Source organism: Notechis scutatus, chromosome 13 (genome assembly GCF_049901735.1).
Source record: "Notechis scutatus isolate UNSWTSFEM ecotype Mainland chromosome 13, rNotScu1.2, whole genome shotgun sequence".
Taxonomy (NCBI): domain Eukaryota; kingdom Metazoa; phylum Chordata; class Lepidosauria; order Squamata; family Elapidae; genus Notechis; species Notechis scutatus.
The window spans coordinates 7,766,373-7,788,803 of NC_142021.1; the positions used below are offsets into that span (position 1 = coordinate 7,766,373).

At 43.8% G+C, this 22,431-nt stretch overlaps 1 protein-coding gene across 12 annotated transcripts in view; it reads right to left on the reverse strand.

The window, feature by feature from the left end:
- Positions 1–22,431, reverse strand: part of ARVCF (ARVCF delta catenin family member) — a 261,665-nt gene that overhangs the window by 143,860 nt on the left and 95,374 nt on the right. The window contains exon 1 of one of the 12 annotated variants that reach the window (XM_087942892.1): positions 16,433–16,738. The exons of 9 other annotated variants lie outside the window; for them this stretch is intronic. In XM_087942892.1, coding sequence (XP_087799018.1) covers positions 16,433–16,453 — 21 coding nt within the window. In that variant the 5' untranslated portion in view covers positions 16,454–16,738. Of the gene's footprint in view, positions 1–16,432; positions 16,739–22,431 lie in introns of those variants that run through there. 2 more of the 12 variants (XM_087942895.1, XM_087942897.1) reach the window with 2 other exon arrangements.

The following is a 22,431-nucleotide window of genomic DNA, read 5'->3' on the forward strand; positions in this document are numbered from 1 at the left end:
AAGCAAACCACCAAGCTCAGAGAGAACCAAGTTCCTTTCCACTCTTCAGCGACACACATTCTTCTTTATTACTTTTAAAGCCACAACCAAATCTACAGATGTCCTGATCAGAAGACGTGGAATTCAATTGGTCTCTCTCTCTGCTTCTGGCAGAAGACCAGAATCTGGAGTAATTCAATTCAGAATAGCCCAATTTTTGATTACGGATGCCTGTTTTGTTTTGTTCTTTTAAATAAAAAACACAATCTCCCAAGAAGCATTGGATAAAGCGGAGGGGAGGATGAAACGCCTTGCTCCAATATCCTTCTGCCAAATTCCTTGAACAGCAAGATAGAGAAACTGCGCTCGCTGCTTAAATTATCCCATCCTTGATACGCAGGCGCAAGAACACAGCACGAATTCATCTTTTATTTCCCCCCAACTATTTTGTGGTACTAGACAGATGTTGGGTTTTCTTTTTCTGGAAGGGTTTGGACAACCGTCGGATTTCTGAGAGGCTTAATTTAGTATAAGCTTGGCTTCCATTCAGGAGAAAAACGTGAACGATAAAGAGAAGGGCAGCATTTTTGGTTTGTTGGCTTTTAAAAAAAAACTCTGGTGTTGGCTCCGTATCCAAGTTTTTTTTTTCCTCTCTGTGTTATGAATGTATATGAAAGCGAAATACCACTCACACATCATCACAAAATCTCCAGAACCATAAAGCCTACAAACTTGAAATTTGGTACCAATGTTCCTCTTGGCTTCTAGGTGCTCACTAAGAAAGGATTTTTCGAAATGACCATCAGAGCATTTAGAGTATTTCCTATATTATTATTATTATTAACATGCTCTGATGCTAAGGAGTTCTACTCCCCCTCCCCACCTGAAATCTGTTCCAAATGCAAAACACAAGCAGAGGAGAGGAGTTTCAGTTTCAGTTTTACTTTCATAGCATCAAGCAGCTTTACTGCAGAACAGTTGAGCTAAGCCACTCCCAAGTTCCTTGCTGTCTCCTTCTTGCTCACACAGCAAATACTGCTTCAGTTTCCATGTTTCAGTTTCCAAACAGCCCTCAACTCTCTCACACACTGACAGGACGCTAGCCAGATGAGTACTGATGGATGCTGGTAGGCAGAGGCACAATTCCCCCCCCCCCATTATTTTCCTCCCCAAAATTTAAGCCTGACCAAATATATAGAGGCCATCTAGTCCAACCCCCTGCCCAAACAAGAGACCCTACACCATTTCTGACAGATGACAGCCTAGTCTCTTCTTGAAAGCTTCCAGGGATGAAGCTCCCACAACTCCTGAAGGCAACTTCTGTTCCATTTGTTGATTGTTCTCACTGTTTGAAAATTTCTCCCTATTTCCAGGTTGAATCTCTCCTGGTTCAGTTTCCATCCATTTTTCCTTGTCTGGCTCTTCAGGTGCTTTAGAAAATAGCTTGACCCCTTCCGCCTCTCTGTGGCAGCCCCTCAAATATTGGAAGACTGCTATCCTGTCTCCCCTGGTCCTTTTCTTCCCTAGACTAGCCTTGCCCAGTTCCTTCAACCGTCCATCATGTGAACTTCTTCATGTGAAGAAAAGGTTGAGAACTAGTATCTTACTTAGCAACATAAATTCTGGGACTCCCTTGGGATCGTAAGTCGAGGATGACATGTATAAAGGCCACATTGGTAAAGAGAAATTTAAATGAGGCCAGGATGAATGGATTCCTCCGACTGAATCATCAAAACAGATCAAAGACCAACGGGAACACTTTGAAGAGGCTTAGGAGTAGATTTCTGAATCCAGACAAGGCCCTGCAGAGCTCAAAATTATGCATGGCGTTGAGAGATTACTTAGCATAATTTCCTGCTTAAAGATGAAATATGCATGCGGGCGACAATGCCACAAGTTGGTTGAGCAATTCCCAAGGATGTAACGATGCTCCCCCAAGAGATGTTTACATGGCGACAAAGAAACAAATGGGTATAATCCCAGCCAACGGGAAGCATAAAGCTTGGCAAGATCTGGAGTAAACAAAGTCCTTCTGATTCTACGCAGGGTGACCTGCAGAGGTGGGTCCAAGCAAAAAAAGACGAGGGAGGAAAAAATTAATTTTGTGTGTGTGTGTGTGTCTGTGTCCCAGACACACTTCTGTCTTGCTTTTTTCCTATCCTGATTTTGAGAACTTGCTTCTTTTCAATCTGGGATGAAGAGTGGACTCAAGAGGAATTCTGGTAGACCAGAGGTGGTATTCAACCGGTTTGCACCGGTTCTACAGAACCGATAGTGGAAATTTTGAGTAGTTGGGAGAACCGGCAAATACTCCCTCTGATTAGCCCCATCAACCCCATCTCTTCTCTGCCTCCCATTGAGTCCCAGCTGATCGGCTGGGTCTTCTTTGGTTGCCCTGCTCAGGAGAACGGAGCTGGAAAGCAGGTGAGTGGGGTGGGGAGGGAATGGGGATTTTGCAGTAACCTTCCCCTGCCACGCCCACCAAGCCGCACCCACAGGCCCAGTAGTAAAAAGTTTTGAATCCCACCACCACTGCAAGGAAGAGAGGAACAAAAGTGAAAGAAGGAGAGGAAGGAAGGGGGAAGGAAGAGAGGAACAAAGGGAAGGAACCAGAGGTGGTATTCAGCCGGTTCTGTCCAGTTCTGGAGAACCGGTAGTGGAAATTTTGAGAAGTTTGGAGAACCAGCCAATCCCACCTCTGACTGGCCCCACCCCCATCTCTTCTCTGCCTCCCGAGTCCCAGCGGATCGGCTGGGTTCTTCTTTGGTTGCCCTGCACAGGAGGACAGAGCTGGAAAGCAGGTTAGTGGGGTGGGGAGGGAATGTAGACTTTGCAGTATCCTTTCCCCTGGAGTGGAGAGGGAATGGGGATTTTGCAGTATCCTTCCCCTGCCACGCCCACCAAGCCATACCATGCCACGCCCACCACGCTACGCCCACAGAACTGGTCGTAAAATTTTTTGAATCCTACCACTGCGGTAGACCAGTTCAAAAATTCAGACATTCTGAACCACGCAATGTCAAGCATGGAGAATCCAGACCACAGGTTATGTTCCAATTACCTGGATTTATCGCTTAAGCCTACACAGGCAGTCCTTGAGTTATAACCGCTTGTTTAAGCGAGCGTTCAAAGTTACAATGGCACTAGAATCGATTGCTGAGTGATGATGCCACTTAGTTGGGTCATGAAACGTATGCAAGAAAGCAACCAAGCTCAGGGAGCACCAAGGATCCCACAGTCCCTCTTCCTCTCTGCAAACCCCTTCTAGCACTAATGATGTTACCTAGTTGGGTCATAAAACGTCTGCAAGAAAACAATGAATCTGGACTGGCACTGACGGATGAAAAACAAGATGGTGATGATGGTTAGGAGGAGAGATCCCACTATCAAAACAGAACCCTGCCAACAAAATTAAAAGACGCTGGTTCCTGGGGAGGAAAGCTATGGCAAATCTAGACAGCATACTAAAAAGCAGAGACATCCCCCTGCCAACGAAAGTGCGTAGAGTCAAGGCTATGGTTTTCCCAGTTGCAATGTACGGCTTGAAAGTTGGGCCATAAGGAAGGTTGAACGCTAAAGAATAAACTCTGGTGCTGGAGAAGATTCCTGTGAGTCCCTTGGACTGCAAGACAATCAAACCAGTCAGTTCGAGAGGAAACCAACCCTTGACTGCTCTTTAGAAGGCCAGATTCTGAAGATGAAACTCAAAGACTTTGGCCACCTCATGAGAAGGAAGGAAGGACTCGCTGGAGAAGAGCCTAATGCTGGGAATGATGGAGGGCAAAAGAAGACGAAGAAGGGGATGGCAGAGAAGGTGGTGGCTGGATGGAGTCACTGAAGCAGTAGATGTGAGCTTCAACGGACTCCAGGAGATGGTAGAGGACAGGAAGGCCTGGAGGAACGTTGTCCATGGAGTCGTGATGGGTCAGACACGACTTCGCAACGAACAACAACAACAACAACAACAATCAAAACAGAAGAGGCCTCTTTCAGTTTGATGGAGGGGTCTTGCCAACACAACACCACAAATATTGATTGGTGTCATATCGCTCAGCGACTTGAAGGCCTGCAGTAGCATGAGCTTCATGGCTGTCCCCAGAAGGCAATCCTACGATACTCAATGTCTTGACCCTGGCTCTCTGAAACTGCAGGGTGGAGTTCCTGACAACCCTTGTCCTCATAGAGAACCTACACCAACTATATATATGTGCATCTTGATTGAGAAAATCTTTTTTTAAAATGGTTGAGTCAACTCTGGATGGCTTCACGAGTAACTCCATCTGTTTTCTTAGAAGGCTAAAAATGGCTTGTCATTTGCTTTCTTTAGAATGCAGAGAAAGTCAAGTAGATATAACTTTCCCCTACCTACAGTAACATAATGTACACAGTATGATTCAAGTTCAGTAAAATAATAGTGTATTTTAAGCACAATAGTGTGGGCTTATACTATGCGTCCATATACATATCCATCTATCCATCCATCCATCCATCACCTGTCTGTCTCCACCTGTATCTATCGATCCATCCATCGATCGATTGATCGATTGATCGATCCATCCATCCATCCATCCATCCATCCATCCATCCATCCATCTATCACCTGTCTGTCTCCATCTGTATCTATCTAACCATCCATCCATCCATCCATCCATGTCTTTCTCTATCTGTCTCCATCAGTCTCTCTTTCTCTATCTTCATTCATCTATCCATCCATCCATCCATCCCACCTAATCTGTTTGCATCTGTCCACCCATCATCTATCCACCCACCCACCCATCCATGTCTGTCTGTCTGTCTGTCTGTCTGTCTCTCTCTCTCTCTCTCTCTGTCTGTCCGTCTATCATATCTATCTGATAAACACTCCCAGCAGTGTTTGCAAGTTACAGAAAATGCAAGTGTGCAAGAAACAGGGGAAGACGGTAGGAAAAATATTTCACGCTGTTGCGAGAAAAACATCAGCCATTGCACCTGCTGATGCCTTCAGCTACAGATGAGTTAAGCAACCCTCTGAGAGCAGCATTTAATTCTGGGGCGGAGACCACAGGAAACGAGACTACCAAACAAAGTACTGATGTACTGATTTAACAGAGTTGGAAGGGTCCTTGTAGGTCATCTAGTCCAACCCCCTGCCCAAGCAGGAGACCCTACACCATTTCTGACAGACGGCAACCCAGTCTCTTCTTGGAAGCTTCCAGTGATGAAGTTCCCATAGACAGAGCTACATAATGCAGGAGACAGGAGGTGGGACTTCCTTACTTACACTACGCAGGGAGGGTTGAAATTAGTTGTTTGGGTTTGTTTGTTTGTTTGCATTGTATTATGTGTCTATTTTAGACCAGGAACTGCAATTTTTGCCAATCTCCTGCTCAAAAGATCTCCTCTGTTCCATCTGAAAGTCCAGAGGCTGCCCACTTTTGTCAGAAAGGCATCAATAGGAAGGCAAAATTTAGCTTTTCACAGCATGACTTCATGCCAGCTGTGGCTCCAGATTTATTGATCCTTCCCGGCTCTTTCCTTTTTGAAGGCCTCTGAACTGGCAGCCAGATCTACGTTTTCCATCATTTAAGGCCCCTTCTTCCCTCCCTTGGCATCCCCTCGCCTACTTCACTGGGGCGTTGTGAGGGTCAGCACCAACAAAGGGAGAAATGGCCTCTTCTGCTTAAATCCCAGGGCTTCATCAAAGCTTTGCGCTCTCTAGAAATCCTGGGAGAGAAACAAGAGGCCCTTTCTTTGCAAAAGAGTGATTTACCGGTGGTGCGGAATGAGAAAGGGGGCACACAAAAACACACACACACACACACACACACTGCAAACACACAAAGGATGTTTAGCAGCTGATAACCCGACTCCCTGGCAATGCATTTCCTTGGCTGGATGTCAAGCCTTGTTGAATATTATCAACTCAAAAGGAAACAGGCACAAGCTAATAAGGTAAGAGGCCAATCCAAGAGAATGGAGGTGTTTCAATCTCCCAGAGCTTTCCCTTCGCATGTACAAGCCCTTAAGGCAGGAAGAAGAAGCCCTCAATGTTGGCTTAATGCTCTTGAAGCCTTGAAAGCGTGAAAGATAATGCCTGGGTAATAGTCTTGTCTTTCTCGGCTTTCTGGTTATATCCCAGAACAGCAAGATTTTTAAAGCATTTAAGTGAGGTTACATCTCCGGTTAGCTTGGCATCACAAGCCAGGATTCAGTTCCTGTGGTGTTGTAAGAATATATAGACTAGAAAAGAATTATTTCTTGTGTGATTGGACACACAAGGAATTGGTCTTTGGTGCAAATGCTCTCAGTGTACATAAAGAAAAAAACAAAATACATTCATCAAGAATAATAAGATACAACAACTAGTGATAGTCGTAGGTTATTAATAAGCAATCAAATCGTAGTACTAGGGAACAAATAAAACATATAAATTGTAAAGATACAAGCAACACGGTTATAGTTATAAGTTGGAAGAGACAGCTTCTTGGCAAGGATCTGTAGTCGCAAATTGGGGCTTCTGTGTCATCTACAATCTATGTTTTTTTTATAGGCGTTTTTATTGTGTGGATGCTTTCAGCTGGCTGTTTAAAAAGAGAGCTGCAAGCCATCTTCCGAATGGGCCTTCTTTTATGAATGAGCACTTGCTTTTAAAAGTTTGATATATGATGGTTTTTATTCCCAAAAGCAGACAGAAAAAATAGTTCTCTGTCCAGCCTAAAAACAGTTACGATTGCCCAATGAAATCAATGGCCATGACACTTGCTTGGGCGGTCCTAAATAACAGGTAGCCCTCAACTTACAACTACCGCAAAATTTCTGTCGTTAAGTGGGACATTGGTTAAGTGAATTTTATGACCGTCTTTGGCCACCATTCATGAGGGGAATTGGGGCAGTTGTGAAGTTAGTAACCTTTTGCGACCTTCGGACAAGCAAAGTCAACAGGGAAGCCAAGATTCACTTACCAACTGTGCTACAATGCAGCGATTTGCTTAACAACTGTGGCAAGAAAGGTCACAGAATGGGACAAAACGCACTTAAGATAGTTCTGCAACCCAACAAGACAGACCAGACTTCAGAGAGTAATTAACGACTGCAGAAAAAACAATTACTACCAACCTGCCTTCCATGGAGGACCTGTATCCTGCACGAGTCAAAAAGAGGGCTGTGAAAATATCAACAGACCCCTGGACACAAACTATTTCAACTTCTACCCTCAAAACGACACTATAGGGCACTGCACACCAGAACAACTAGACACAAAAACAGTTTTTTCCCCAACGCCATCATTCTGCTAAACAAATAATCCCCTCAACACTGTCCAACTATTTACTAAGTTTGCACTACTATCACTGTTAATCTTCTCATCACTCCTTATCACCCATCCCCTCCCACTTGTGACTGTATGACTGTAACTTTGTCACTTGTATCCTTACGATCTATATTGACTGTTTCCTGGTATTATTTGAATGCTTATTGTACGCTATGACTATCATTAAGTGTTGCACCTTATGATTCTTGACTCTTGATGAATGTATCTTTTCTTTTATGTAACCTGAGAGCTTATTCACCAAGACAAATTCCTTGTGTGTCCAATCAGACTTGGACAATAAAGAATTCTATTCTGTTCTGTTCTATCCTATCCTATCCTATCCTATCCTTATTGTACCCCATGACTATTATAAATTGTTGTACATTATGTTTCTTGATGAATGTATCTTTTCTTTTACGTACCCTGAGAGCTTATGCACCAAGACAAATTCCTTGTGTGTCCAATCACACTTGGACAATAAAGTATTATATCTATCTATCTATCTATCTATCTATCTATCTATCTATCTATCTATCTATCTATCTATCTATCTATCTGGAAACGTTGGGCTCAATTCTTGTACATTGAAGACTACCCATAGAGCCAGAAAAGAAAAGAAAATGGGATCACAAAAAATTAGATTGCCTAAGAAAGGGCGGTGATGTTGTTACATGATCGGAGAAACACCTGGGCGAAGAAGTGAGAGATGACTGGCACAGAATCTCCACTTCTCAGTATATTGAGTTTCAGCACCTACTGCAGACATTAATTTACACAAAAGGCCAAGAAAGAAACAAATAAAAAACCTCCTTCACGGACTACCCAACAGGTTCTCATATCATTTATTGCAAAAACAACTTAAATTCCACACTGCACTAGCATTGAGATGGAGAACGTCAGCTTTCAAAACCAGGTATAATTCAGTGAAACCTCTTCTGTCCTACCCCAGGTGTAGCTGTTTTTTTTTAAAAAACTTCCTTTTCAAGAAGAGATGGATTAATCCTCTCAGTTTGAATTGTCCTTGAGGTGGAGGTGTTTTGAGCTCCAAATGGAATTCAAGCCCATGTTTTTTTCCCCAGCCCTTATTATTCAGTTCCATTTTTAAACAAAATCATTTAAAAAGCTGTGATTCTTTGTTCAAGAAAAGAGGAGGGGTGGGATTCTACAGGTTTGCACATATTCGTTAGAACCAGTTAACATTATAAGCAGTTTGGAGAACCGGTTGTTAAGAAGAAATTACGGGCCTAATCCTGTAAGGAAGGCAGGAAGGAAACATTCTGGTGTTGCTTACAGGAACTGCCTCTCCGTTAACCCTTATTACATTCTTGGCAGGACTAGACTTCCTGTCTCAGGAACTTCTCTGGAGTTTTTTTTCCCCCTCCTTTGCTGGTACTTTGCTTGTGTGGAGTGACCATTCAAAGTTGCAATGGCACTGAAAAAAGGGACTTATGACCGTTTTTCACACTTACGACTGTTGCAGCATCCCCACAGCCAGGCGAGGAGATGCGTGCCTCGATGTGAGGGATATTGAGTTGGCCACGCCCAGCCAATAACATGACCACCGAGACACGTCCACCCAGTCACATGACCACCAAGCCACGCCCACCACCTAAGCCACACCCACAGAACCGGTTGTTAAAGATTTTGAATCCCAGCCCGGGAAAAAGAGATACTGCAGTAGTTAGAATGCAGTAGTGCAGGCTGACTCTGCCCACAGCCAGGAGTTGGGTCTTGACCAGCTCAAGGTTGACTCAGCCTTCCATCCTTCCGAGGTCAGTAAAATGAGGAGCCAGAATGTTGGGGGCAAGAGGCTGACTCTGTGATCCACTTAAAGAGGGCTGGAGAGCACAATGAAGTGATATATAAGGCTAAGTACTATTGCCCTTCCTTTTCTCCCTCTCTCCTCCCTTCTTTCCAAGGTGTACAGCAGGCATGATATTCCGCTGTGGAAAAAAAATCGGGGCGGCAAAAGAGACCCCCGCCGCGTGCCCGGGAGCGCCCGCTGCCTTCCTCGCCAGGGCCGGGCGGCGGCGTGTTGCACGGAGGCTGGTCTGTGGCTGGCCCAGCTCCCTTTCCTGCCGCTCAGCGGCCTCCGCCGCACCGCCCGGCTCCGCTCAGGTATCCGGCTGGGGCTGTCAGGAGTTGCTACCGCCGCGGCGCAGCTCACGCGGCCCAGTCCCGTCTAGCCCGGGAAGGAAAGGCAAAACCAGGAGCCGCTGCTGCCGTTGCAAGCGCCGCCGCGGCTCTTCCTTTTTGCCTTTCCCTTCCTGAGGCAACGCGGACTGGAGCTGCTGAGCCGCGCCAGCAACTCCTGACTCGGGGCCTCCGAGGAGGGGAAGGAGGAGAAGAAGGGGTGGGGGAAAGGAGGGGCGATTCCCAAAAAATCGGAATTCGATTTTAATCGGAAGAATATCATGCCTGGTACAGTGGCTAGAATGCAGTATTGCAAGCTAACTCGCTGCCCACTGCCAGCAGTTCAATCCTGACTGGCTCAAAGTTGACTCAGCCTTCCATCCTTCCAAGGTGGGTAAAATGAGGACCTAGATTTTTTTGGGGGGGCAAGGGGGATGACTCTGTAAAACTGTGGGGTTCTTGGTGCTCTCTGAGTTTGGTCATGTGCTTGCAGACGTTTCATTACCCAACTAAGGTCACATCATCAGTGCTAAAAAGGAGTGAACGATACAAAGAAGAAGAGGCTGTTTTCTTGCAGACGTTTCATTACCCAACTTGGTAACATCATCAGCGCTAAAAAGGAGTGAACGATACAAAGAGGAAGAGGCTGTTTTCTTGCAGACGTTTCATTACCCAACTTGGTAACATCATCAGCGCTAAAAAGGAGTGAACGATACAAAGAGGAAGAGGCTGTTTTCTTGCAGACGTTTCATTACCCAACTTGGTAACATCATCAGTGCTAAAAAGGAGTGAACGATACAAAGAGGAAGAGGCTGTTTTCTTGCAGACGTTTCATTATCCAACTTGGTAACATCATCAGTGCTAGATACGTTATCCAGTTTGTTGTCTCGCACTGATGATGCTACCTAATTTGGATAATGAAACATCTGCAAGAATACAACCAACCTCAGAGAGCATCAAGGCCTTCCTTCCCCTCCCTTCCACAACCTTATTCCCTTCTAGCACCGATGATGTTACCTAGTTTGGGTTATGAAACATCTGCAGGAATGCAACCAAGTTCAGAGAGCACCAAGGAGCCCTCATTTCAACCCTGAGCTACAAAAAAAATTCTCCGTTATTGGAACCTGAGTTTAAAAGATCTTCCTTATTAAGATGGCTCGTCTCACAAATGGAAACTTAAAACTCATTCCTGATGACCTCCCCTCTTCCCCCCAGACCAGTTTCTGAGACATCACCCAGATGTCTCTGGGGTGCAATTAGGATTTGTTAACATCTCAATAAGGTTTTTAATTAAATTGTTCCAGGCAGTCGGGAAACAGGGAAGAGTTACTGTTCTGAAGCTGAAAAAGTTCTCAGCTAGTGGTGAACAGAAGACTTCACAAATTGCTTTGAGCCTTGAAATGAAAGGCAGCCAGGATGCAAGGTTAACCATGATAAATGAGATGCTGTTCATTAACTGGGCTACTTTTTTTCTTTTTAAGAAGAAGGCCAGCTGGCTGTTTTCAGTCCGTAGAAGCAAAATCAACCGTTCCTCTAAGGCAGGGGTGTCAAACTCAAGGCCTGGGGGGCCAGATCTGGCCCTGGGACCCCATGGAAATGGTGAAGAAACTGGCCCACGATGCGTCCCAAACTCCGTTTTCGCTGGCAGGGGGTTGCAGGAGGCTGTCATACAGGAGCCTCTGTGACAGGGGTGGGATTCAAATTTCTTACCAACCGGTTCTGTGGGCATGGCCTAATTTGTGGGTGTGGCTTGGTGGTCATGTGACTGGGTGGGTGTGGCTTGATGACTGGGGGGATGACTTGGTGGTCACATGACTGGCTGGGCATGGCTTGTATGTAAATATTGTAAATATTTATGTAAATATTGAATTTTTTATATATGGATATAAAAAAAGAGCAACTTTTACCCAAAATCAGGCAAAGCAGATTAAGTTGCTTGCAGAATCACAGATTCACTCAGAGATCTACCTTTCTGCAATCTGCTGCCTGAGTCTGCACTGAAAGATAGAAGCTTCAGTCCTAAGGAAGGTTTAGCTCTGCTCTCAGGCCACTTCTCCCCCACCCCTCAACCCCCTGAATACCACCCCTGCTCTGTGAGTGACGTGCAGCTGGCCACGCTCCCTGGCCACACCAGCCCCTCCAGCCCGCCAAGGTCAAACACAACCCTGATGTGGCCCTCAATGAAATTGAGTTTGACACCCCTGCTCTAACGGGCGAAGTCCAGAAACCAAAACGGATATCACCCTGAAGTGACATGTAAAACACCCCAGCATGGGCAAAATAGAACATTAGCACCCAAGCAAATTAATTAAAAGATCGTACCAGAGGTGGTATTCAGCAGGTTCTGACCAGTTCTGAAGAACCGGTAGTGGAAATTTTGAGTAGTTCAGAGAACCAGCAAATCCCACCTCTGACTGGCCTCACCCCCCCATCTCTTCTCTGCCTCCCATTGAGTCCCAGCTGATCGGCTGGATTTCCTTTGGTTGCCCTGCACAGGAGAACGGAGCTGGAAAGCAGGTTAGTGGGGTGGGGATTTTGCAGGAACCTTCCCCTGCCATGCCCACCATGCCACACCCACTAAGCCTCATCACGCCCACCAAGCCACACCCACAGAACCGGGAGTAAAAAAATTTGAATCCTACCACTGGATCGTACACATATCACAAGAAGTACCTTCAAAAGAAAAGGTACAGTAAAGGTGGAAGGAAGAAGAAAGGAAGAAAAGAGACTGAGAAAAATGAGATAGAAGACAAGAAGGAAGAGAAAGTAGAAGAACAGAAAACAGGAAAAGCAATGTAAAAATATGGTTTCCCATTTTCCTCTTGGCAGCTTTATGTGTAATTATAACCCAAACTCTCTCTCTCTCTAAGACTGGATTATACAGTAACTTCTTTTTTCTATAACCTCTTCTTTCTAATCATCAAAATCGTGTCACAAAATCACCTTTTTTACATTGAAAAAAAGAAAATCCCCCTAAGAAATTTACAGTCATTGATGAATTCCGTGGTGACCTTTCCTTAATCAAACAAGTCAATTTTCACGGGGTAAAATTTTTTTATATGGATGTTAACTGTCATTCTGAGAGGTTAATGACCATAAAGATGCTCTAAGTGAAAGCTAAGTGTGGCCTTGATGCACCTGTTACAAGGTGTACTGAATGATTTTGTAGTCAGGTAAGAGGCAACTGGATATTTTTTTTGGTTTTTCTTTGAAGGCGTTTCGCTTCTCCTCCAAGGAGCTTCTTCAGCTCTGAAGAAGCTTCTTGGGAGAGAAGCGAACTGGAGAAGCTCTTTGGATGAGAAGCGAAACGTCTTCAAAGAAAAACCAGAAAGTCCAGTTGCCTCTTGGAAAAAAAAGCAACTTTTGGACCAACCATGACCTGGAGGGCTGAGAATCTCCATAGATTTGTAGTGCGGTACTTACAACTATTTGTTCAATGACCATTTGAAGTTTCAAAGGAGCTGAAAAAAGGGACTTACGACTTTTTCACACTTACGACCATTGCGTGATCAAAATTCAGACGCTGGGCCACTGACTGTTCTGACCCACGCCCTTTTCCAACAAATCAAACACAATCCAAAGGGAACAGAAACCTTGTAATGCTTCTGCAAAATAATTAGCTGTGATAAGCACAAGCCTTGCGAGACTTGCCAAAAGATAACAGACAAGAAATAATGTGCAATACAAGAATCTTCAAATATAAATTCAGGATAGTGGAATGTCCACGAGGATGGAGTTTCAAAACGTCTTTGCCTTCTGCAAAGAAAGTTTGTTTCACAGCTGGCTTTTATCTTCTTGAAGGAGGGGCCATTACCTTGCAGCCTTACTCCCGAGTTGCCCGTGCTGTTGTAGCTGCTCTTTCCTACAAGCAATCCTGCGTGCATGCACACTTGGCACAGGCTCCTCGGGAACCTCCTCATCACTGCTGCCAGCCCCCACAATCTCCCTAATGGTCCTGGCCCCTCATCTGAGTCCTCGCTCTCCTCAGCCGTCTGCACCTGCTGCCGACTAACCACAACACTGACTCATATTTATGATGGTTGCCATGTCCTGGGGGTCATGTCATCCCCCTTTGTGACCTTCTGACAAGCAAAGCCAAGCGGGGAAGCCAAGATTCACTTAACAACCTGTGTTATTAACTTCACAACGGCAGTGATTCACTGAATTCGACGGTGGCAAGATAGGTCATAAAATGGAGCAAAACCATTGACGAAGCAAAGTCCATGGGGAACGCCAGATTGTAAACCCATGTGTGGCTAACTGAATAACTGCAGGGATTCACTTAGCAACAGTTGTAAAAGGGGGCAAAGCTCCCTTAACCAATGTCTCCCTTAGCAACAGAAATTTGGGGGTCAAATTGTGGCTGTAAGTTGAGGACTACCTCTCCGTAGCAAGGTTTTCTACCTTAAAACTGAATGTGGAAGAATCTAATGCTATTTTTTCTTTTTTAATTTAAAAAATAAACTTTATTAAACATTTAAAAATATACATAATACAAAACATTTCGTAAAATACAAAACCAAAAAGATATACATAGCCAATAGACATAAAACCATAAACATTTCTAATTGCTTAGATGGTGTGTTCTTTTCAAACAATTTCCCAATACTTACTTCCTCTATCTGCTAAATACTCCTACCATAACCTCTTTATATTTTCCCTTCCCTGTCTGTTTACTCGCTGGTTTCTATCCTTTATCCAATTATACCATTTTCCCCAAACTGTAAAATATTTTGAGTCTTCCTTCTCTTTCAACTTTTGAGTGAGTTTGTCCATTTCCGCGCAGTCGTAGATCTTCTGGATTATCAAGTTATCCGTTCGCATCTGATCACCCTTCCAACATTGCGCTAATGCTATCCTTGCTGCGGTGATTATATGTAAAATTAAATATTTTATTTCCTAATGTTATTTTTTTTCAAGGGGGTGGGTGGTAATAATCCCTCTGTCCTGTGTAAGGATTGGATAAACAGGGATTTATACACTTTCTTCTCATCTCTAATGTTGTTTCATACATTTTTTCCCCTAACAGACTTGAGATCAGGAGTCCCCCCACCAATGCCTTTAAAAGGAAGGCATTAAGAGTTGCAGCCCCATGAAGAATTCGGGGTTTGAAAAGGAGAAGAATTGAGTCTCGTGTGCCCTCCACACAGTGGGCAGGAAGCAAACCAGACATCTGTCTTCTCTTCCACGCCTGGCAGTCGTTTAAAAAAAGGGTGGGGGGGAATCTAACACACAATCCTTCTTTGCAGGACCCTGACAAACAAACAGCCATGGGAAAATGGAAGAGTCCCACACACTTCACACAATAATCCCCTTCCGGTGTGGGCAGGTTCTTTCTTTCTTTCTTTCTTTTTGCTGCCAATTCATGGATGCTGACATCTGAATATTTGCCTTAACATTTCGGCCCCTTCGTCTTTCCAGCGAGCTCTTACTCCTCCCCGCAGAAGAGAAATAACCAAAAGAATAAAATATTATCTTCTATAACTTCGGGTTAGAGCTGCTCATCCGTAGCAAGAGGACGCTGCATAAGTCTGGGGTTTCGAGCAGTGTCAAAAGCCCAAAGGCGTTCGAATTCTGGCTGCCTCTACAGGTGGCCTTCAGGTGGAAGACCAGAAATTAAGGCAGGGTTTGAAATTACCAGTTTGTTGCAAAAAAAAAAAAAAAAGAAAGAAAGAAAGCAAATCCTCAGATTGAATATGCATTTTCAAAATGTATTTGTATAGTCCAACGGCAGGAAGCATTCTCAACCAAAAAAAAAAACAAAAACCACTCCACACTGGCTATTTGTTGCTTTTATTTTTGTGGAAACACAATGCGTTATCCTTATCAGTTGAACAATGCGAAAGAGGATTACCTTGTCTACCTGCCCCCATGGCAGCATTTCCATGCTCATACATATCTAAAAGGCCACCTTTGATCCCGGTTTGAAAGCTGACATGCATTCAAAATGCAAAGAAAGCATCTGCATTGAATTGATGCAACCCACAATTCAGAAAAATAAAGCAACCTCTTAAGTTCTACTTGGCCTGCGAAGATTTTTTTTTTTAGCCCTAAAATAAATAAACACACACACACTGTATTTTATCATCCTAGTGTTCAAGACAAATTCTTTATGCATACACGAACTAACCCGGATTTCAAAATGAAACTGCCAACTTTTGTCCCTCCTTCGCCTCCGGGATTTTATTCCTTTCAAATGCACAAATTTGAGGTTCAAACCTCAACTCAACAATTCCAGCAGGCAGTTTCTTCAAGAGACGAGAGTTAATACGAGTTATTGCATGAGCAAAAGTTGGCTGCCGACAAGTGTTTTATTCTCTAAGCACTGATTTGAAAATTGCAGGGAAAGCCAAGGGAAGAGGGAGGGAGAAAAATCTATTTAAACAAGTCCCCGGATCCAAGTGTAATAGTAATGCATATTTTTACTTTTTTTTTTTTAAAAAAAAGGAAGGCATTTATTCATTCATTCACCTGCTCTAAAAATAACTTGGCGATGACTTCCATCAACAATCTCTATTTCTGTTCTTTTCAATAGATGCAACCCAAACACCAGGGAGGAAAGCAAAACAGATTTCGACTTCATTTGAGGGAGGTTACTTTCAAACTGTTCAGGAGAAAAACAGGAGCAACCTAAATTGACTGGGCAGCTCTTAAAGAACAAAAAAAGCAAATTTCTCGCTTCTCCCAATGTTTCCACTGTTAACACAAACACACAAACAGAGGAGCGGGAGGAAAACCCCACACCAATAAAGCATCAAATCTCTCCCACCTTTCCAAAAAGCTGTCGGTAAGCCGTTAAGAATTCCTTTTCTCCTCCCCTCCGGAAAGGGGGTGGAAAAATTTTCTTTCTCCCTCTCGGCTCTTTTCTTTCCAACTTCCCCTCGTCCCTTGCGTGCAACTCATTCACCCCACTCTTCCTCCTTTCCCACCCTCACCCACCCCATCACCCACCGGGCATTAAAAAAAAAGAAGAAGAAGAATCAACCGCCCCCCCCCCAAAAAAAAACGGGGTACCACTGCTGGTCCACTAACCTGTTTGAGTTCGGCAGGCATGGATGCAATACGGGGATGGGGGTTATCCTTCGGGTTTGTGGTTTTGTTTGCAATAAATAAATAAATAAATAAGCCCTCCTCCTCCTCCTCCTCCTCCAGCCGCCCCTTAAAAGTCCTCCCTTCCCCCTCCCCAATGAATTCAGTTTTGCAGGCAGGGTCTTAATAAGGGGAGAAATGTTGGGGGAAGAGAGGACCGGGAAGGGAGGGTCAGCCCCGGGGAAGCTGAGTGCTTTGACAATCTCAGCTTCTCACTGCCTGCCTCTCTGGGTTTGCAGCGGAGAGGGAGGGGGGGGGAGGACCAATCGGAGACGGAAGAGAAGGCAGGGGAGGGGAGGGGAAGGAGAAAAGAGGAGGAGGAGGATGGGTAGGGGGGTCCTTTCCTCTGGGCTGCCCCTGCTTTGCTTCATGCCAGGGGGCGGCCCCCTTTGTGTGATGGTTGCAGGCCAGGGGGGGCCTGGCCTTCCGGACAGAGGAGGAGGATGGGTGGGGATGGATTGAAGTCCTGCCCTATTTGCTGGGAGGGTGGGGAGTAGCCCCAAACTGACAGGCGCAGCTGGTGCCTTGCAAACCAGCCTCCAGCCCACACCAGCCAGCCAGAGGTAACCGTGGCACCCTGGTAAAAAGCTTGAAACGAGCCCAAAAGTCTATCTTTTTTAAGAAAAGAATAAAAATCCCCTCTCCTTTCTGGCTTTCCGAGAGGAACGCCCTTGTAGGACCAGCTGTGGATGGGGATGGAGAGCTTCGGCGACCCAAAAGCTCTGAAACTTTCTTGTTTTGTTTCCCCACGTGGGCAACAGAAGGCCACGTTTTGCACCTGAAGCAGAGGGCGGTTGGTTTGTTTTATTGGTAGCCCGCCAGGATTGGGGTTTTTTTTTATTTAGAAATAGCTCAAGGTGCTGAATCAGAGGGTGTATTCAGCCGGTTCTGACCCGTTCTAGAGAACCAGTAGCGGAAATTTTGAGTAGTTCGGAGAACCAGCAAATCCCACCTCTGACTGGCCCCGCCAATCCTATCTATTCCCTGCCTCCCATTGAGTCCCAGCTGATTGGCTGGGACTTCTTTGGTTGCCCTGAACAGGAGAACGGAGCTGGAAAACAGGTTAGTGGGGTGGGGAGATTTTACAGTATCCTTCCCCTGCCACGCCCACCAAGCCACATCGACAGAAATGGTACTAAAATTTTTTTGAATCCCACCACTGTGCTGAATGTATCCAACGCAACTTCCTACTGCTACTTTAAACCCACAATGATAGCCCTGTTAGGTGGGTTGGGAAGAGAGAGAGAGAGAAAAGGGCTGGCCCAAAGTCATGCAGCTGGCTTTCATGTCTACAGGCAGGACTAGAACTCACTGTCACCTGGGGATTGCTCCAAAGTCACCCAGTCAGTTTTGATGCCTAAGGCAGGAGTAGAACTCAGAATCTCACGGTGATTGGTCCAAAAGTCACCCAGCCAGTATCAGCCTTGGAAGCCATTTTTACTTTTCATGAGTAAGGTTGGGACTAGAATTCACTGTCTCCTGGTGATTGGCCTAAAGTCACCCAGTTGGGTTTCATGCCTAAGCCGAGACTAGAACTCTCAGTCTCCTGGTGATTGGCCCCAAATCATCCAGACAGCTTTCATGCCTAAGGTGGGACTAGAACTCACAGCCTCCTAGTGATTGTCTCCAGGTCACCAGGTTGGGTTTCGTGCCTAAGGAGGGACTAGAACTCACAGCCTCCTACTGATTGGCCCAAAATCTCCCAGACAGCTTTTCATGCCTAAAGCAGGACTAGAACTCAGAATCTCCTGGTGATTGGTCCAAAGTCATCCACAGCTGGTTTTCATGACTAAGGTGAGACTAAACGTCTTTTACTTTCTAACCTGGTGCATTAACCACTGGACTAAACTGGCTCTGATTAGGATGAGAAATGCTGATTGTAATCAATGAATCAATTGATCTAGAATATCCTAATCTTCTTCTGGAAGTAATCCAGAATGATGAACAGGACACCATCACTTCCTCCTCCTCCCAACAAATGCAATTTTATTAGGTCACCAAGAACCCAATAAGAGAAATCAACATTCCAGAAGTTCACCATTTAAGCCCTAAAATAGTTGGCTGTATTTATTCTATCTGTCTTTGCCAAAACAATTCCCCAATGTTTGCCGTCATCTTTCTCTATTAATTTCTGAATTGCAGGTTGTGATCAAATACCAGGAGATACGAAGATGATACGCAGGGCTGATGGAAACAAAGGATTCCTCCCCCCCCCCCACCATCCCCAAGGGGCTTTTAACCAAAATCTATGTTTTCCTCAAGTTTTTTCTCCGACTGAAAACTTTTAAGTAAAACAAAAGAATGAAAGGAATGCACAGCTCTGGCTGTTTTAACTTCTCTGTTTCCTGGATTCTATATTGCACTGGGATAGCTTCCAGAAAATTGGATTTGGGTCCTTAGCTGGTTACTTCTTCGGATGTAATCTATTAGATGCTTTTGCTTAACTTTAAAAGCTTAAGTGATTTTTATGAAGCTTTTAATTACTGTTAGTGCAAGTTCTTATAACAATCGCAAGGGCCGATGCTTTAGGAAGGGAAGGCTGCCTCGGATTCAACTATGCGTGCCGGCTACAAAACCACACCTCGCCCCACTATAGCAAAGCGTTTCTTTTTAGCCTTGTGGATAGTCCTCGGCTCGCGACAATCATTGGGACCAGAGTGTCCCGTTTTTAAGCAAGGCGGTTGTTAAGTGAGCCACGGCTGATTTTACGACCTTTTTTTCTGCCGTGGTTGTTAAGCGAATGACTGTAATTTAAGGGAGTGATGTGTTTGTTACGTGAATCTGGCTTTTCCCAATGGCTTTGCTTGTCGGAGGACAGCTGGGAGGGTCAGGAATAGGAATAGGGAGAGGATAGGAGAGAGAACAGAGAATAGAACAGAAAATAATATAGAATAGAATAGAATAGAATAACAATAGAATAAGAACAGAATAAGAATAGAATCACAGAATAGAATAGAGTAACAGAATAAGGATAGAATCACAGAATAAGAACAGAATAGAATCACAGAACATAATCACATAATAGAATAAGAATAGATCACAGAATAGAATCATAGAATAGAATAGAATAGAATAGAATAGAATAGAATAGAATAGAATAGAATAGAATAGAATCACAGAAGAAGAATAGAATAGAATCACAGAATAGAATCACAGAATAAAATCTAATAGAATCACAGAATAAGAATAGAACCACAGAATAGAATCACAGAATAGAATAGAATAGAATAGAATAGAACAGAATAGAATAGAATAGAATAGAATAGAATAGAATCACAGAACAGAATCACAGAATAAAATAGAATAGAATCACAGCATAGAAGAATAGATCACAGAATATAATCACAGAATAGAATAGAATAAGAATAGAGTAGAATAGAATTGGAATAGGGAGAGGGGAGGGGAGGAGAGAGAACAGACATAGAACAGAAAATAATAATTGAATAGAATAGGAAGAGAAGAATAAAGAATAGAACAGAATAGATTTAGAATATAGGCTAGACTAGACTAGACTAGACTAAAATAGGGTTGTAAGTCACATTTTTTCAGTGCTGATAAAATGGTCACTAAATGAATGGCTGTAAATTGAGGACTATCTGTACTGGCTTTGTCTGACTGTATGCAGTATTTATTCATATGCCTCCTTATACGTGCTATTTAGAGACCTCCCTCCACGCAACTGTACGTAAGTCCTCGACTTACACAATTGAGCAGTTGACAGTGTTGTGGCCCGCCGCCGGCTAATGGAGCTGGCAGCAGAGTCAGACAGCAAGGAGGCTGGGGAGGAACCTGGGCCAGTCCTGGAGGCTGAGGAAGGCTCGGGTGTGGGCTCTGCTTCAGAGGCAGAGCTGGGGCCAGGGCAGGCTGGCAGTCATCAGCTGCCTTTGGTCTCAGACAGCAGCGAAGTGGGGGAGCTTCTGGAACCGGTTCCCAGCCTGCACATGCCCAGAGCTGTGAAAAGGAAGGAACAATTAAGAACTCAGGGTAGAGTAAGGCCCCTCCCATAAGGATTAAAAGAAGAGGAAAAAGGGGAGGGGGCTTTTGTAGGAAACAATTCGTTCATTCGTTTGTTCATTCCAGCCTCGTGAAGATTTGTCTGTGTAACCTAGGGACTCTGTGCCCAGTCCTTCCCTGTCAGCACTGTGTGTGGAACTATTTACCGGGCAGCTTTCCAAGATAGATAAGGCCCGAGCTAATACTTATACCTTTACAAGGCTGTTTGCCAGGCCGTTGCTGAATGTGAATGCAGTAAATTGACATTCATTTAATAAAAGAGGTTTTGCCGGGACACAGAGTTGCTTAGTGCTTTTTGGGGAAAGCCCAGGACACAACAATTTGCTTGACACCCATGTAGCTTAACTGCAGTAATTCCCTTGACAACTGTGACAAGAAAGGTCACAAAACGGGGCAGAGCTCACTTAAACCCAGGACGTAAACCTAGGAAATAAAACAGCAGAATGAAACAAAGCAGATCATTGGATTACCCTATAACATGAAATTAAAAATATATTATTAAGAGATGTCAATGCCAAGGGAAATTAAAAATATCTCCCTGGGCAAAAAAACAAAAAAAAACAACAATGATTATTCTGGGTAGCTTGATTTGGGGGAAGATATTCTATAGCTGAAGGACCATTATCAAAGATTTATTATATTAATCATTTAAAACTCCGACTCTGCCACAGAAACGTCTCTAAATCAGGGAACATCCTGCGGGATAAACATTGATGAATATAAGAAGTTCCAGCAAGTACAAATTGCATTAAGGAAATGACTCCCTTCTAGCAATTATTAGCCAGCATTTTAAGCCATCTTTGGTTATACATTCACTTCCAGATCGGAGTTTGGTTAGTTTTAGCAAAATTCTTCAAGGGTTGCCGAACTACATCTTGCATCATTGTTCAACCATCTTGGTCTGTACAGATAGTCTTCAATTTACAACTACTGTTGAGACCAAAACTTATGTCACTAACTGAGACATTTGTTAAATGAGTTTCACCCCGTTTAACAACGTTCAGTTGTTAAGTGAATCGCTGCAGGTTTTAAGTTAGTCATATGGCTGTTAAATGAATTTGTTTTCTCCATTGACTTTGAAGGTCAAAAGGGGATCACATGACCCCAGGACAATGCAATGGTCATAAATAGGAATCAGCTGCCAAGCTTATGAATTTGGACCACGTGACCCAGGAGATGCTGCAATGTTAAGGGTGAAAAGGGGTCATAAGTCACTTCTTTCAATGCCATTGTAACTCCAAATGGTCACTGAACAAACTGCTGTAAATCAAGGACTATACCTGGATTGGTTCGAGGAAATTATGAGTTTTAACCTAGGAGGTACAGAGATAGCTACTTCAAAGTTAAAAAAAAAAAAAATAGCATGAAATTCAAGTTGCGGGTCTTAGTCTATTGTCCATCAAAGTGCGCTAGGACCATGAATCAAAGTTTGGTCTTGGTTTAAAAACTTGGATCTTACAGGGGACAAACCAAGATATATGAGAGAGAGAGAGAGAGATCCTAGCTTCAAGGTCAGGGACAAACATGATAGATAGATAGATAGATAGATAGATAGATAGATAGATAGATAGATAGATAGATAGATAGATAGATAGATAGATAGATAGATAGATAGAGATAGATAGATAGATAGACAGATAGATAGATTAGAGATAGATAGATAGATAGATAGATAGATAGATAGATTAGAGATAGACAGATAGAGATAGATAGAGATAGAGATGAGATAGATAGATATAGATAGATAGATAGATAGATAGATTAGAGATAGATAGATAGAGATAGATAGATAGATAGATAGATTAGAGATAGATAGATAGATAGATAGATAGATAGATAGATAGATAGATAGATAGATAGATAGATAGATAGATAGATAGATAGATAGATAGATAGATAGATAGATTAGAGATAGAGATAGAGATATG